Raw genomic sequence first — 15,652 nt, 5'->3', positions numbered from 1 at the left:
ACCGGCTTCTTCTCTATTTCAAATATGCTTTCTTTTACCTTTTTCTTGTTTCTAGCAAGAAAAGCATCTGACTAAATTCTTGTGCAAAAAGAACAATGAAGACATGATCATCTTATCCCGAGAAACACTAAAAGGGCCAATATTAAAATTGTTAAGGTAACAATTTTTCTCTTCACGAAACACAAATTTCCAGGGTATTTGTGACTGTTCTGGCCAAGCTAAAAATGCATTGATTTTATAACGCGTTTGGACAAATTTGCGAAGACAAGAAGCCCTTCCTAGGAACACACTCCAGGAAATAACACTTTAAAAGGCGTCCGTTGTATGGAATACACTGCAGACACACGAACCACAAGCAGCGTAAGTAAGGAGCCGGCGCAAAGCTGAAATGCGCGTTCGTCTTGCGCCGCGGACACAAAACACCTGCACGTCACAGGGTTTTAGCTTGGGGGCCATGAAGACGGGGTTTAGGCACGCCGTGTAAACACAGGCGGCTGTAAACGTGTGTGTGTGTGTGTGTGTGTCAGGGAAAGCGGGAGCGGTTGTAAACGTGTGTGTGTGTGTGTGTCAGGGAAAGCAGGAGCGGTTGTAAACGTGTGTGTGTGTGTGCGTGTGTGTGTGTGTCAGGGAAAGCAGGAGCGGTTGTAAACGTGTGTGTGTGTGTGTCAGGGAAAGCGGGAGCGGTTGTAAACGTGTGTGTGTGTCAGGGAAAGCAGGAGCGGTTGTAAACGTGTGTGTGCGTGTGTGTGTGCGCGTGTGTGTGTGTCAGGGAAAGCGGGAGGGGCGGGACCCGNNACTGCCCCCCAGGCTTCAGAACTGCCTGCGGGGTTTCTCACACACTTTCGTTTTTCTTAAGGCACCAAATCACTGAATGTCTGTTTCAAACCAAAAGTACGCCATTCGCCCGGTTCCTCACCCCGCAGACCCCGAGAGGCGCGGGCGCACCAGGATCCTTCGCTGTGCGTCCGAAAATACCACCACGAGGCACCGGGACGACTCCGCGTGCAGGACCGCGTTACCACCACACGGCTGCACCTGCCCCGCGNCACGGGCTCCTCGGCGAAGTTGACCCCCCTGCTGGGGGTGCCGCCCCCGGCGGCGCCGCCCGCGTCCCCCCAGGTCCTGCCCTCGAGGCCGCAGCGCGCGGCGCCCCGGCGCTCGCTGTCCTGCTGCAGGCGCGTGAAGTGCTGCAGCGCGAACTCCAGCAGGNCGTCTTCTGTTGTGCGGTCCCGCGGACGAGGGCATAGCACCCCGCCCTGGGACGCCTCTCCTTCCCTCTGGCTGCACTTTAACCGGCTTTATCCACGACTCCTGTCTATTGTGTTGTGCTTTATTGTCCACTCGGTGCATTTACTACTATTTATTATTAAGACAAATGCACCGGTTATTATTATGAGGCCCTTGTGAAAGTTGGCCGATGCCCTTCAAACAGGAAAGTGCAGCCTTATGAGTAAAATGTCATGGTCAGGACAGATAGTCCTAAAGCAAAAGAAAAAAAAAAAAAAAGCTTGATGAGGCTCCTGTTGTTTATTTTAAAACTTTCCCTTCACTTTGAGTGATTTTAATTATATCTCCAAAAGAGGTTATTTAATATAAAGAGAAATACATTTAAAGTAGAAGTCCTTGACTGAAATGAGGCTTATTCTGCAAGTGTTTGCAATTTTGAATTAGAAAATTGCTTTTTGCCAATTAAATGGCTTTTTAAAAAAGCATACTTCATTTTCTACAATGACCATCATACTGTAAATAAAATATTTCAAGAGCAAGCTCAGTTATTCTGAGTTATCTTTCCACTCACACAAAAGACTCAGGAAATTGAAAGTCTAGAAATCAAGACATAGCACTCTAGTTCCTTTTATAAAAATTCACCTTGATATTAACCCTTTGTTTAAAATCCAACTTGTAAACATTCCATGAGTGAATGTATTTCTCTATTTCTGTTCCTTATCAACCTCCTAATAGTATGTTGTTTTTAAACACAGTAAAGTACTTATAATTGTGTTGAGGATTTTGAGCAGTAAGCTCTTATAAAATACCGTGATCCCCATAGAAGACAATATTAGCCAAACTCTTAATCATGTAAGCATTCTATAAGCCATATAAGCATTATTATCTTCATAGATCCTGTACTTAAGATGAATTTGCATCGTCTGCCTTCATTTGTGGTTTTTATGAAGATTAGCATTGCTCACATGTGGCAAAAAATGCAAAATACAGTAGCTTGAGCAAGATAGAAGCTTATTTTTCTATAATGTAAATGTACGCAGTTCAGGGCTGGTATGGTGTTTCCATGATTTTCCGGAACCCAGGCTCCTTCTAGCTCATTGCTCTGTACTGCTCAGTTTGTGGTCTGAAACTGATGCTGTACCTACAGTCATCTCATTCATATTTAAAAGAAAAGACATCCCCCCCCCAGTTCCCTACATCCCCCATCCAAACACGCGCGCGCGCACGCACGCGCACACACACACACACACACACACACACACACACACAGTCCTAACAACACCTCCAGGAAGTTGAACACACCAATTCCTCTTATACCCTCTTGGCCAGAGCTTAGTCAATATTGCATGGCGTGACGGAATGTATTTTCCAAAGGTGACTCCAAAAATATCTCCAGTCCCTTGTGCTCTTCTATAGGGTGACCTTGCTACTCCCCCATCAAGAGTTGAAGTCTTAATTCCGCTCCTCTTGAATCTGGGTGGGTTTGTGACTGCTTTGAAAGAAGTCATCCCAGCATGACGGAAGTAACCAGCTGTGTGACCCCCTGGCCAAATTCCTAAGCCACAGAATCTGGGTAGAATAAAAAGGTTATTATAAAAAGGCTTAAGCCTCTAAGTTTGGCAAGAGTTTGTAACACAGCAGTAGGACTGAAACCCATAGCTATAAGGAAAGCTTGGGAATGTAAGCTTTATTTTGAGCAGTCACGTGCCAAGCACACATCTGGAAACTGAGAACCAATTCTGGGGACAGTAACCAGCAGTTGCCATGGTGGTTAATGCTCTATCCCCCCAGGAATGACAGAGGATAAAAGCACTTCTTACCATTTACGGGAACTGCATTTCAAAGTAGCATGCTCCATTTTGTGTTTCAAAGTAGTTTTTGTTGTTTTGGTTTGGTTTGGCTTTTGTACATTTACTATCTGAGGCATGGTAGGTGGCTCCGTGGTAGGTGGCTCTGTTATCAACCAACTGCAATACCAGGGTCATGTGGCTGTCATTTCTTTAGCGGTATAGAAGTGAGTCAGGAGTGAAATGCGTAATTGGATTAGATGACCTATATGGTCTCTCCCATTCTGGAATGTTCTACAATAGTATAATATTAAAAGAAGACATGTTGGGTTTAAAACAGCTTTGCAAACAGCTCTCTTATAACAATTCTTCTTTGCATCAATTCTTAAACCAGAAGCCATGACCTGAAAAATTAGAGCTTGATCCTGGAAGTCCTATTATGTTAATTTGGTTCTCAGAATAAACGTTCACTTCTAAACTCCTATTCTGGCCTCTATTCCCTACCACATAACCATTTGGGTAATATTCTGTGATTTCCTTTGCTTTCATTTTCAGAATATTTCCTTCTGAATCTTGGAGTGCAGTGACGGTGGCTTATGGGGACTATTTATCTTTGAATTCTTTAAAAAGAACATCACTGAAATTGATTCTTTGGTGGTTGATTTACAAAGCAATTTTCACTAGTTTCTAAGAGCAGCAGAAGCAATTGCCAAAGAACTCGGAGAGTTCAGCAACAGAATGAAATAAGAATGTTACCAAATCTACTTTCACGCATGGAAAATTCAATAGATACTTGACAGAGACATCAATTTGTTTATGTGAAGCTACCAACACAGGACAGCAGCCTGGCCAAGCCATAGTTTGGGCAAGCTTTGCAATGGATAATCATAACTATGACCAATCAGACAGCATTTCTTACCTATAGTTAATATGTCACTGATCACGTCTCGTTGGTGCAAGAAATATATACCCACTCAAGACAAAAAGTAGACCAACTGAGAGGACATGCGGGCTGTACTTACACAGAACCCACAGTGGCCATCACGCTCAGTTCTGTATACCTTTAGCAATTCAACACCGACTAAAGTTTTGGTGTCTCTAAATCATATTTTGACGAGAGGGAATCCAGTTGGCTTGGTCTTGACCATCCAGTGGATTAGCTGGCCTTGAGTGCAAGATAAGGAAGGGGTCGGGTAGTAAAAATACGGCGAGATCTGACTCTCAGAAACAAAAAGTCCCAAACGTGGGCACTGGAAGTGATATAGGCAACCTTTACAACTTACTTGCTGCTACAGGATGACTACCCCATAGGCTGGAAATGTTTTAAGACTAAATAAAAGGATTGATCTCTAGATGCAGCTTTGTACCCCCCAGATTTTCGGATTCAGTAGTCTGAGGTAGGGCCTGAGAGTTTGCATTTCCATCAGAGCCCCTGGCAATGCGTCTGCTTCAGGTCTGGGGACCACACTTGGAGATCCACTATGCTAGATTCCCCGGGGGAGAGTTTATGCTCATACTGAGAAGACCATTCTTCTGAAGAACTTTTTTGCCTAACATCAAAGCATAATTTTTTCTTTGGCCAAACGAGGACTAAATGCAACTTTATTATTCTGTTCTCCTTGAAGGAGTCTTGTACAGTTAAAGAGATTCCCAAAAGCAACAGAGAATATTTCCTTCAATGCTACATGTCATAAATAGAATATGAGTTTCCTCTTAAGGACTAGGTCGAGCTCACAAGTTTATCTCTACTTCCTGAAGCCCCGCTGAAACTATGGCTAAAGGAATGGAGAAGATAAAAACAAAATTATGAACTCATAAGGACAAGAACGAGAGAAGTATAATAAAAATTAAAAATAATACTAAACAACTTTAAATTATATAAACTTAAAAAGGAAGGGCCGGAATCCCTATACTACCACATGGATAAACCTTAAGGACCGTATGCTAAGTGAATTAAGCCAGTCAAAAAAGACAAAAACTGTATAAATTCACTTAGATGAGTTCCCTAGTATGGTCAGATTCATAGAAACAGAAAGTGGAGTGGTGGCTGCTGGGAGCTGAGGGGAGGGGAAATGGGAAGCTGTTTAATAGGTGAAGAGTTTCAGTTTTGCAAGATGGAAAATGTCTGAGATGGTTGTGCAAGAATGTGAGTAGACTTCACACTACTGAACTATAGACTAAAAAGTGGTTAAGATGGGAAACTTGGTTACGTGCGTTTTATCACAATTAATTGTTTTCAAATTGTTTAATTTTTAAGAAAGGAACGAGAAAAGAAATGAGAGCAGATGAGAGTTGTCTACTGAAGTTTTGGAACTAACTTAGCAAACTGGAGAATTCTGGAACCTGAGCTTGGGTGAGGGCTCAGAGAGGAAGCCAGTGAGAAGCAAGGCAGTGTTCATATCACAGAGCACAGAAGCTGGAGACGCAGGGTGCCTCTGAAAGGGAATGAGGAGTGAGGACGAATGAAATGTTTGCAGAAGGAGCTGATGACATTGCCCTCCCTGGGGCCCTCCCCTGCCCTACACACACAAGCAACTGTGCTCCTTCATTCCAGCAGGAGGTAGAGGGGCGACTTGAGGTTTGCACAGCTGACTATGGGGATAAGGTGCTGTACCGAGACGGGGATGGATTCTAACTTGGTGATCCTGATTTTCATCACTGGCCTCCTTCCCCCACTGGACTCCCAAAATTCTGAGAACCAAACGTACCCCCTAACAGGCAAGAAATCAGAGGATTCCTCTTTCAGCAACTGACCAGCTCAGGAGGCAAGACCTACAGATGCTGACATTTGTGGGCCCAATTCTCTGTCTTTTCACCCCATGTTGAAGTTCACCAGTCAATACCCACCCCTCCCCCCCACACAACTCATAAACATGAATTCAAGGAGGGATCATTAGATTTCCAAGAAAAACTTTAAGTATGAAAGACTGTGACCAAAATAAATGAACTAAAAAAAATAATAAACTCAGAGAAGTAAAGACTGCAATGAACAGAAGAAAAATCCTAAAACCACTTTTTTTTTACTTTTTCTTAAAAAAATTTTTTTTAGTGTTTTTATCCATTTCTGAGAGAGAGACAGTGTGAGCAGGGGAAGGTCAGAGAGAGGGATACACGGAATCTGAAGCAGGCTCCAGGCTCGGAGCTGTCAGCACAGAGTCCAACTCAGGGCTCGAACCCACGAACTGCGAGATCGTGACCTGAGCCAAAGTTGGATGCTCAACCAACTGAGCCACTCAGGTGCCCCCTAAAACCACTTTAATATCCTCACATATACAATAATAACAATAATAACTGTTAACATGTATTTGTCAGATACTATTCAAAACACTTTCTATCAACTCATTCAGTGTTCAGGAGAACCCTATGATGTGTGTATATTATTATGTTGTAGATGAATAAACCAAGGCACAAAGAGATTAAGTAATTTGTTCAAGATCACAGAGGTTACAGATAATCTTGGGATGGGACCCCAGGCAGTCGGGCTCTATAGCCAATATTCTATATTTGAAAGGAATAAGAACGTCTAGAAATTAAAACCATGAGAGCAAAAATGCAATCAAGATAATGCGGTTCAAGATTAAGGTGAGGAGATTTATCAGAAAATAGAATAAAGGGGCGCCTGGGTGGCTTAGTCGGTTAAGCGTCCGACTTTCGCTGAGGTCATGATCTCGCGGTTCATGGGTTCGAGCCCCGCGTCGGGCTCTGTGCTGACTGCCAGCTCAGAGCCTGGAGCGTGTTTCAGTCTGTGACTCCCTCTCTCTCTGACCCTCCCCTGTTCACGCTGTCTCTCTCTCTCTCCTAGAAATAAATAAAACATTAAAAAAAAAAAGAAAATAGAATAAAAGAAAAATCTAGAAGATGAAAGAGAAAAATAAGAAAGAGAATTGACTCAGAAAGTTCAACATCCAGTAATAGTTCAAGAAAGAAAATAATGATAAATGGAGAAAATTGTTAAAGAATTATATAGGAATTTCCCCCAGCATATTTAAGGCTATACACTTCTACACTGGAGGGGCGCATGGGCAGGCCCATAGAACAATAAATAAAAACACCCTCACCAGGCCTATAATACTGAAATTTCAGTGTTTCAGAACAGTTATACATAAACAAAAGAGTATAAAAGCTCAGAATATCATTCAGCTTCTTCGCAGCGAGACTGAAGGCTAGAACACAAGGGAACACTATCTTCAAAACGCTGAAGGAAAGTTATTTCCAACCCAGAATTCTGTATCGAGCAAATTAAAGCTAGAATAAGGATATTTTCAGACATGTCAAGCTTTACATAATACAGACTCCTATTACCCTTGATCAAAGATTCAAATAAGTTTTATCAAAACAAGGAAATAGCCTGATGAATAAGGATATAAAGGATCCAGTAAGGGGAAGGGAACCAACAGAAGCCTCCCCCCGACCCCCCCCCGACTGCACATCAAGCAGCCTATCTGCACCTGTACTCACATATTCTACCTTCTGCCCGTTAGCTCTGACGTCCATGCTCTGTCTACCTGTGCTCCATCCTGTTCCCTCTGACCAATGCAAGGAAATTGCTTCTACAATTGCCACCACTCTCCTGAGCGTTCAACTGAGCCTCTTAGTGGCAAACAAACTCCAGGAGACCCCTGGCTCTCCCCCTGTTAGGAAACCCCGTAGAATCCCCTCCCTTGAGTGTGAGTCCTTGCTCCGTGTTCCTTGTTCCTTCTAGCCAATAAAATATGGCAAGAGTAAAGGGATGTTACAGATGAATTAAGGTCCCAAAGCACTTGATTTTGAGTTCATCAAGAAGTTTATCCAGGGCCTGGGGCACCTGGGTGGCTCAGTTGGTTAAGGGTCATGATCTCACAATTCATGGGTTCGAGCCCCACGTTGGACTCTGTGCTGACAGCTCAGAGCCTGGAGCCTGTTTCGGATTCTGTATCTCCCTCTCTCTCTGACCCTCCCCAGCTCAAGCTCTCTCCCTCGCGCGTGCGCGTGCCCTCTCTCTCTCTCTCAGAAATAAATAAAACATTTTTTAAAAAGAGGTTTATCCAGGGCTTTATGTAATCAGCTGAAGACCCCACAGAGAGGGCAGAGAGTTTCCTTGCTGGCATCAGAAGGTTCAGGAAGCAAGCAGCCATGCTGAGGACGCCCATGAGAAATGCTTTCTTCACTTTACCATTGTTTCTTGCTTCTTCTCCCACCTCCCTGACCACATCTACTCATTCTTCTTTACTAGATATGCCTCATCCTCCTAAGCATTGAAGCCTCTCGATATTTCCTTTCTTCACCTTCACTCCCCAGGTGACCTCATCAAGTCCATTGGCTTTAAATACCATTTATATGTGCATGATTCTCAGATGTATGCTTCTAGCCTAACCTTTCTCTGAACTCAATACTTCTATATCCAACTGCCTTGAGATGTTTAAAAGATACCTGGTGTGTCTGGGTGGCTCAGCTGGTTAAGCGTCCAACTCTGGATTCGGATTTCAGCTCAGGTCATGATCTCATGGGTTCATGAGTTTGAGCCCTGCGCCGGGCTCTGTGCTGACAGTGTGGAGCCTGCTTGGAATTCCCTCTCTCTCTCTCTCTCTCTCTCTCTCTGTCCCTCGCCCCCCCCTTCCCCCACACTCACTTGCTCACTCTCTTTCAAACAAATAAATAAACTTTAAAAAAGAAAAATAAATAAAAGGTACACCCAGCTCAGCATATCCAGTGCTGACATCCTTATTACCTAGTTCTGTTCTAACAACAGCACCAAGAACAGTGCCTGGAACATAGTGGGCTGTCAGTATTTATGGCGTCAAAAGAAGGAAGGAGGGGCAAATGGAAGAAAGAAGATGTGGTGGGAGGGCAATGCATGCAGAAGAAAGACTAAGAGAATCCTTAGGATTGTCGTGAACAAGGACCTTGGGGAGCAGCTGTCCAGCAGTTCTGGAGATGAGGGGGGTCCAAATGAAGCAGAAAATGAAAGACATACGGAAGGAAGTCCCAACACAAAAGAAAGGCACTGATCAATTATCTCGTGTGTTTGATTATACTGAGAACACCACCTCTGGCAGAGAGTTTGGGAAATGAATACGCAGTAGTTTCAGAGAAAACCAGACCGAGAAAACAGCACAAATCACTCCAGGGAAAACAGAAGGTTGCATAGGAAAGGAAATTGAATCAAAGAACACTATGTGGCTCAGCCATGAGCAGGCTTTATGAAGTCATAACAGTGAAAGCAAGAGAACCGATACAACCGTAAAGTGTGGCCCTGACCAAATTGGGCAGAAAAAGGGATTAATGTGTGTCTGCGTCTGCGTCTGTGTTGTGGGAGCGTGCAATAAGACCACTAAATCCTGACATTCGGTAACAGGGAGTCAGCAGAAATGTCTAAATCGGAGAATCCACAAATAGTAACATACATATAAAACTTAGAAATATATCACTATAGAAAAAGGAATAATTGAAAGTCATTGCTCTGGTTACTGGAAATGATATACACATATTTGTTAAAGACTCTGAATTTCTACAACAGGTATTAAGTTATCAGAATCCCCGTGTCTCAGGCACCTCTTTCCTTTATTTCAGGGTTTAGGAGACCACATGGCTAAAACTATCTAATCCCTATTTAATGACCTGTCTAGTGGGAAGTCCCAAGCCTGGGTCTTCAAGTTCTATGAATTTTAGAAACCACTTGTGCATATGACAATTGGCCACTTTTTACGGGAAGGACCCTAAAAGTGTTTATTGGCTAAATACCCTATTTGTTGTCCCAGTTAGTGGAATGTTTATGAAACTTTGGTTTATGATAATCTTGTTCTCCTTCAGTTATTTTCCACTTCTGCTCCTTGTTGTCTGTGTCCAATTTAGTTACTTCATTGTCACTTGTGAAATTCAAGAACTGTGGTTCCCAGGTGTAGAAATCTCTTGCTAATCAGCATCCCAATGGGATAGAATGTCCCATTTTTGCCGTCAGTCCTTTTGGAGCTAATAGAGCCAATGGGTGCTCTCTTTGAGGAACAGTTTACCCTTTACCCTGCTTCAGGGCCATTGTATCTTCTTTGTTGAACTGTACGGCCCAGTGAATTCTGTTTGGACTTCTTGCCAGCAGAAACAAATTGCACATGTGTCAGAACAGAAGTGGATACTTGGGGTGTTCAAACTACTTTTTATTTACTATTTTAAAGGTAGAGCCTCTACATTTCCAACTCTCTTTCACAGCACAAGTTCTAGAATTTGTAGAAGTCGCATGTAAGCCAGGTCCAGGTAGCAAACATAGAGATGGGCATCATTCTTGGTAGACTCAGGGTCATGTAGATCTTGTGTTCATGCCCAGCCCTTGGCGGTACCCCCTACAGATGACTCCAAAATGATTTGTATTTTCAGTTCAGCCATCTCTCTTCACCCCAAATCCGCGGCTCCTTTCGCCTGCTGCTTGAAGGCTCTGCACTGTGATGCTGCCAACACCTCAAACTCAATCACCGAATTTCTCAGAAACGGAAATTGAGCTCTCTCCCCTCGGTGTCGCTCCTCCCACTCTGCTCCCGGGTTCTGCAAACGGCGCCATCGCACCTTCTAGTCACTGAGGTGGATGCAGAGCCATTGCCGACCCCCGCCTCTCACAGTCATTCCCGAGCGGACGCGTCAGGTCCTGCTGATTCTATTTCCGTGGCGACTTGCTGACATTTGTCCCCTCCCTGCCCTGCCTTAGTCTGCTCAGGCCCCCGTAACAGAGTAGCGTGGACCGCGTGGCTCCTCGCAGTCCTGAGGGCTGGAAGTCGGATCCGGGTGCCGGCTCGTTCCGGTTCTGCCCAGCGCTCCCTTCCGGCCTTGTCGTCGGCCCCTCCTGGCTGAGCCCCCTGTGGCCGGCCTTTCCTCAGCCCGCGCGCTTGGGAAGACTGATGCGTCGCCTTTCTCTTTTCTTGACTTTATTTATTTGTTTATTTGGAGAGAACCGGTGGTGGAGGGGCCGGGGCGGGGGGAGGAGATCTGAGGCTGAGCTGTGTGTTGAGAGCAGAGAGCTCAGTGTAGGCTCAAGCCCATGAACCGTGAGATGAGGCCCTGAGCCGACGCCGGCTGTGTAACCGACGGAGCCACCCACGTGCCCCTCTCCTTTTCCTTAGAAGACCACCAGTCCTGCTGGATTAGGACCCTTATGACGTCATCTAACCTTATCTCCAAGTGCAGTCACAGTGGGGGGTTGGGCTTCAACATACAAATTTTGGGGTGAGACATTTCAGCCCTTCCAGCCTGGGTCTTCAGCGCTGCTTGCCCGACTCTTGTCTTCTAATTGACCCTCTTGGCTCCAATCTTTCCCACTTCTAGTTACACATTATTTTGAGAAATCTTTTCTAGGTACATTGCTGTCAAGGTCACTTTCCTTCTTTTTTTTAAAATTTTTGTAATGTTCATCTTTTTGAGAGAGAGAAAGCAAGCGAGCAGGGGCAGGTGCAGAGAGAGAGGGAGATACAGAATCGGAAGCAGGCTCCAGGCTCCGAGCTGTCAGCAGAGCCCAACACAGGGCTTGAACCCACAAACTATGAGATCATGACCTGAGCCCGAGTCGGTTGCTTAGCCGTACGTCAATTTCTGCTAAAAATGGACAAAAACCCCAAACAAAACAAAGCAAAACAAAACCAAAAAACTTTCAATGGTTTTTGTTTCCTAAAGAATAAAGACAAACCTCGTTATCATAAAATTCAAGGACTTTGGTAATCTAATTCCAGCATAATTTCCCAGCTCTAACTCAAAGTCCCCCGTCTTACCATTAATACCACAACCAAGCTGAAACCCTTTGCCTTTCTCTTTTTCTAGTTTTTATTTATTTATGTTTAAGAGACCCAGAGAGAATGTGAGTGGGCAGGGACGGGGGAGGGGGCAGGATAGAGGATCTGAAGCAGGCTCTGTGCTGACAGCAGAGAGCCCAATGCGGGGCTCGAACTCCCGAATGTGAAATCATGACCTGAGCCCAAGTCAGACACTTTTTTTTTAATGTTTTATTTATTTCTGAGAAAGAGAGAGACAGTGTGAGCAGGGGAGGGTCAGAGAGAGAGGGAGACACAGAATCTGAAACAGGCTTCAGGCTCTGAGCTGTCAGTACAGAGCCCGATGCGGGGCTCGAACCCACGAATGGTGAGATCATGACCTGAGCTGAAGTCGGACGCTTCACCGACTGAGCCACCCAGGAGCCCCCCCAAGTCAGACACTTAATGGACTGAACCACCCAGGTGCCCCACACTTTGCCTTTTCTTTAACCATGACTTTTAATTCCCTATGTCCAAACCTTTGTAGGGAATTACCTTACTATGCTTTTCCTGCTTGGAAACCCTCGCTTTCCTTAGTCAAAAATCCTACCTCTTGGTCAAACGCTGCCACCTTCTAATGAACACTTCTTTGATCCCTTCGCTGGAAGTAATCACACCCTATTTTGTGCATCCTTTTGTACTTACAACTTTTTATTTTATTTGTGTATTTTTGTGGTTCCCCCTCTGGAAAACAGCCTGCTGGAAAAAAACGGGTCAGGGCCTGGCTTGTGTAGAGTTCAGCAGAATGCCTGCAGAACCTAACACCTGCGGACATTCAGTGAATTTGTTAATATGAACCATGAATCTATTGTTGGGAATTCTAATATTTCATAGTCGAATTGACATGAGATAGTATTTAGATGAGTGATTTTCAAGCTATGCTAATTGGAGCCATATTCTATTCCATACCTCAGGCTTTGACAAAATATTTTTATTTGAAGAAAGGGCTCCGTTGCCAAATACTTTAAACCATTGATCTTATTCAACTCCTTCATTTTGTAAATGAGAAAAATGAGCCCAGACGGAGATAAAAATGACATTCCCAAGGTTTCCCAACTATTTAGTAGCAGAAACGGCATCAGCGAGATATATATAAACTATATCAACTGGAAAGATGTATTTGTAGAGCAGCTTAGCGACCGACCTCCTCTGAAGACATTACCCTGCTGATGGGAAAACGAAGATAACATCTGAAATGAATCATAGTAACTCAGTGAGGGCCCAAGGTTAAATCTTGTTAAATCATTTCTTCCAGGCACTGTTTGGTACATCAAGACTATGAAAGATTTTGTATTCTCAAGAAATGTGTTGTTCACCATGGATCTACTAGAATAAGCCGGTTGTCTTAAAAAGTTGGGCACAAGCTACAAATCACATAAACTCTACAAAATGTAAGTATTAAGCAAAGATTTGAGCATAGAGTATTCCCCATGCTTTCTCAGGGACTATACACAAGTAGACTATGCCATCATTAGAACATCAAATACATTGCTTGTGTATGCTTGCAGGTATAGCAGTGTTAGTGTTATAATGTCATTTCTAGCTAATCCTTAGTTCTTGATTTTTTTTTTCATTGAAACTCCTTTTCAACCAGGCCCTAAAGTCACCACCTTTTCAAAAAAATGGGAAAGGGTTAAAGGAGCATGGAAAGCTACCAAAAGTATCATTTTTACTGCAATGTGACTTTACAGTAGTAGCTCATGCTTAATAGCAGCACAGCCTGACGAGGCTTATCTATGTGTTTAAATAGAACCTGCTACTTAAAGAACTAAGAGCTCTGTGAAGCATGCCTTTTTTGGCATGCAGTAATCCAGGGAGGATGGGAAGCTATTGGCAAGAGAGTTCATCATCAATAAGAATAATAATATGTTCAGGATGCTACTTCCTGAGCCAATTTATGTGTTTAGATTTGATTTCCTATTTTTGGAGCACATCCCAATGAATCAAAAATATTAATGCTGAGAGTTGCACTAAGCAAAATGAATAAGAATAAGCCTTGAAAGTTATTTGAAATGCAACCATTTTCCAGGATTAAAAAATATGGAAAGTCACCTGTTTGCTGTAGATTAAGGAACATATTTCCTTTTGTTATTGGAGGTGGCTATCTTAAAGTAAATTCACCCATGGAGTCGACATTATTTATAGCACCTACTCTGGGCAAAGGCACCATGCTCGGAGTCACGGTTACACAAAGGGGCAATTAGGATAGAAGTATAATGTTCCTGTCTGTATTCTGGGTGGGGAGACTGACGTTAGACAAATAAATAGAAAACAAATTACGCAGTTATGAAGAAAAAGAGGCTGGTCAGAGAAAGTATAAACTAGGAGACCTCATTAATTTGGAGGTGAGTGGAAATGCAACCTCTTTGTTTACTGCCAGTAGGTATGTTGGGTATAGACATCCCATCTTTTGCTACAAAATAGAGCTAGAGAATGTTAGCTGCTGGGTTACCAGAGCGAGAGCAGCTGATCCCCTGATGCAGATCCCTGGCTCAGAGCCAAAGCTCCAGAGACAGCAGTGGGGGAAATGTAGCCATTTTCCATAGAACTACCTCCTTTAAAACAGTCTCCCCACAGTGTGCACTGTGGGGTCCTCCCCAGCCAGCTTTACTGTCTAATTGCAGGAGCTTCTGATTCTCATGGAAAGTGGGCCAGACAGGTTAGCGCTAGTCATAATAAAAACACTTGACAATCTTTTTTTTTTTTTAACTTTGAAGCTGCCAATGATTTAGTCATAAAGCTTCATAAGTATATTTTTTTCATTTTTTAAATGTTTTTTATTTACTTCTGAGAGAGAGAGACAGCATGAGCAGAGGAGGGTCAGAGAGAGAGGGAGACACAGAATCTGAAACAGACTCCAGGCTCTGAGCTGGCTGTCACCACAGAGCCCAATGCAGGGCTTGAACCCATGAACTGTGAGATCATGACCTGAGCCGAAGTCGGGTGCTTAACCGACTGAGCCACCCAGGCATCCCCATAAATATTTTTAACTGAAAACAATTTTTCCAGCTGATCTAAAAAGAGAGAAAACTTGAAGCATTCACAGTTGTAACATTTACCTAAAGACAATCTTTTCTTCTTTTGTGATTCATATTTTATATTTATATGTTAATGCATTTCTATTCATTTTTATGGTTCAGATTTATTAGTTGTTAATATAACAGAAAACTGAATTTAAGTATCCTCAACTCTTCATACATTTTTATTGTTGTCGTGCATTTTTATTTCTACTCATTTAGAGAGGAATTTCTTCTGAAGGGCTGGACACGCTATTTTTTTAATTAAAAAAATATTTTTAATGTTTATTTATTTTTGAAGGAGAGAGAGACAGAGCGTGAGCATGGAGGGGAAGAGAGAGAGGGAGACGCAGAATCCGAAGCAGGCTCCAGGCTCTGAGCTGTCAGCACAGCGCCCAACACAGGGCTTGCACTCACAGGCCGTGAGATCGTGACCTAAGCTGAAGTTGGATGCTTAACCATTGAGCCACCCAGTCACCCTTTGGACTCACTATTTGATGTCAAATAATTCCTTGAAGATCAAACGTATTTACGTGTCTTGTGTTCAGTATCCCCTGTCACAATCTCCTGATTGCTCTACCTGCTTTCTACTTCCTACTCTGTATTTAAGCAATATTTCTCCAAACAAAAGAATTCAGTTAACCTTCTGTTCTCCACTTATAACTTTCAGAACACTTTATTTTTTGGCTCCTTGTAAAAACTTATTTCTGATTATCTATCTGTCTACAATCATAGACCCCAAGCACCTAGGATTTCATCATTATTTTCATCAGCCATCAATTTTCTGTAGAGAGCTACAGCATATTCCCCTGATTCAAGGTCAGTCTCGGTTGGTTACTTTCACTCATACTGTCTT

General features: G+C 43.3%; 1 protein-coding gene across 1 annotated transcript in view; it reads right to left on the bottom strand.

Annotated features, from left to right (window-relative positions):
* Positions 1-15,652, bottom strand: part of PRKAR2B (protein kinase cAMP-dependent type II regulatory subunit beta) — a 116,089-nt gene that overhangs the window by 93,431 nt on the left and 7,006 nt on the right. Inside the window, exon 4 of the mRNA XM_077758335.1 lies at positions 896-1,281. Coding sequence (XP_077614461.1) covers positions 896-1,281 — 386 coding nt within the window. The remainder of the gene's footprint in view (positions 1-895; positions 1,282-15,652) is intronic.

The sequence above is a fragment of the Crocuta crocuta genome, unplaced genomic scaffold (genome assembly GCF_008692635.1).
Source record: "Crocuta crocuta isolate KB4526 unplaced genomic scaffold, BGI_CrCroc_1.0 scaffold103, whole genome shotgun sequence".
Lineage (NCBI taxonomy): Eukaryota > Metazoa > Chordata > Mammalia > Carnivora > Hyaenidae > Crocuta > Crocuta crocuta.
The sequence above is the reverse complement of the archived record's forward strand: the minus strand, read 5'-3'. Positions and strand labels throughout refer to the sequence as shown.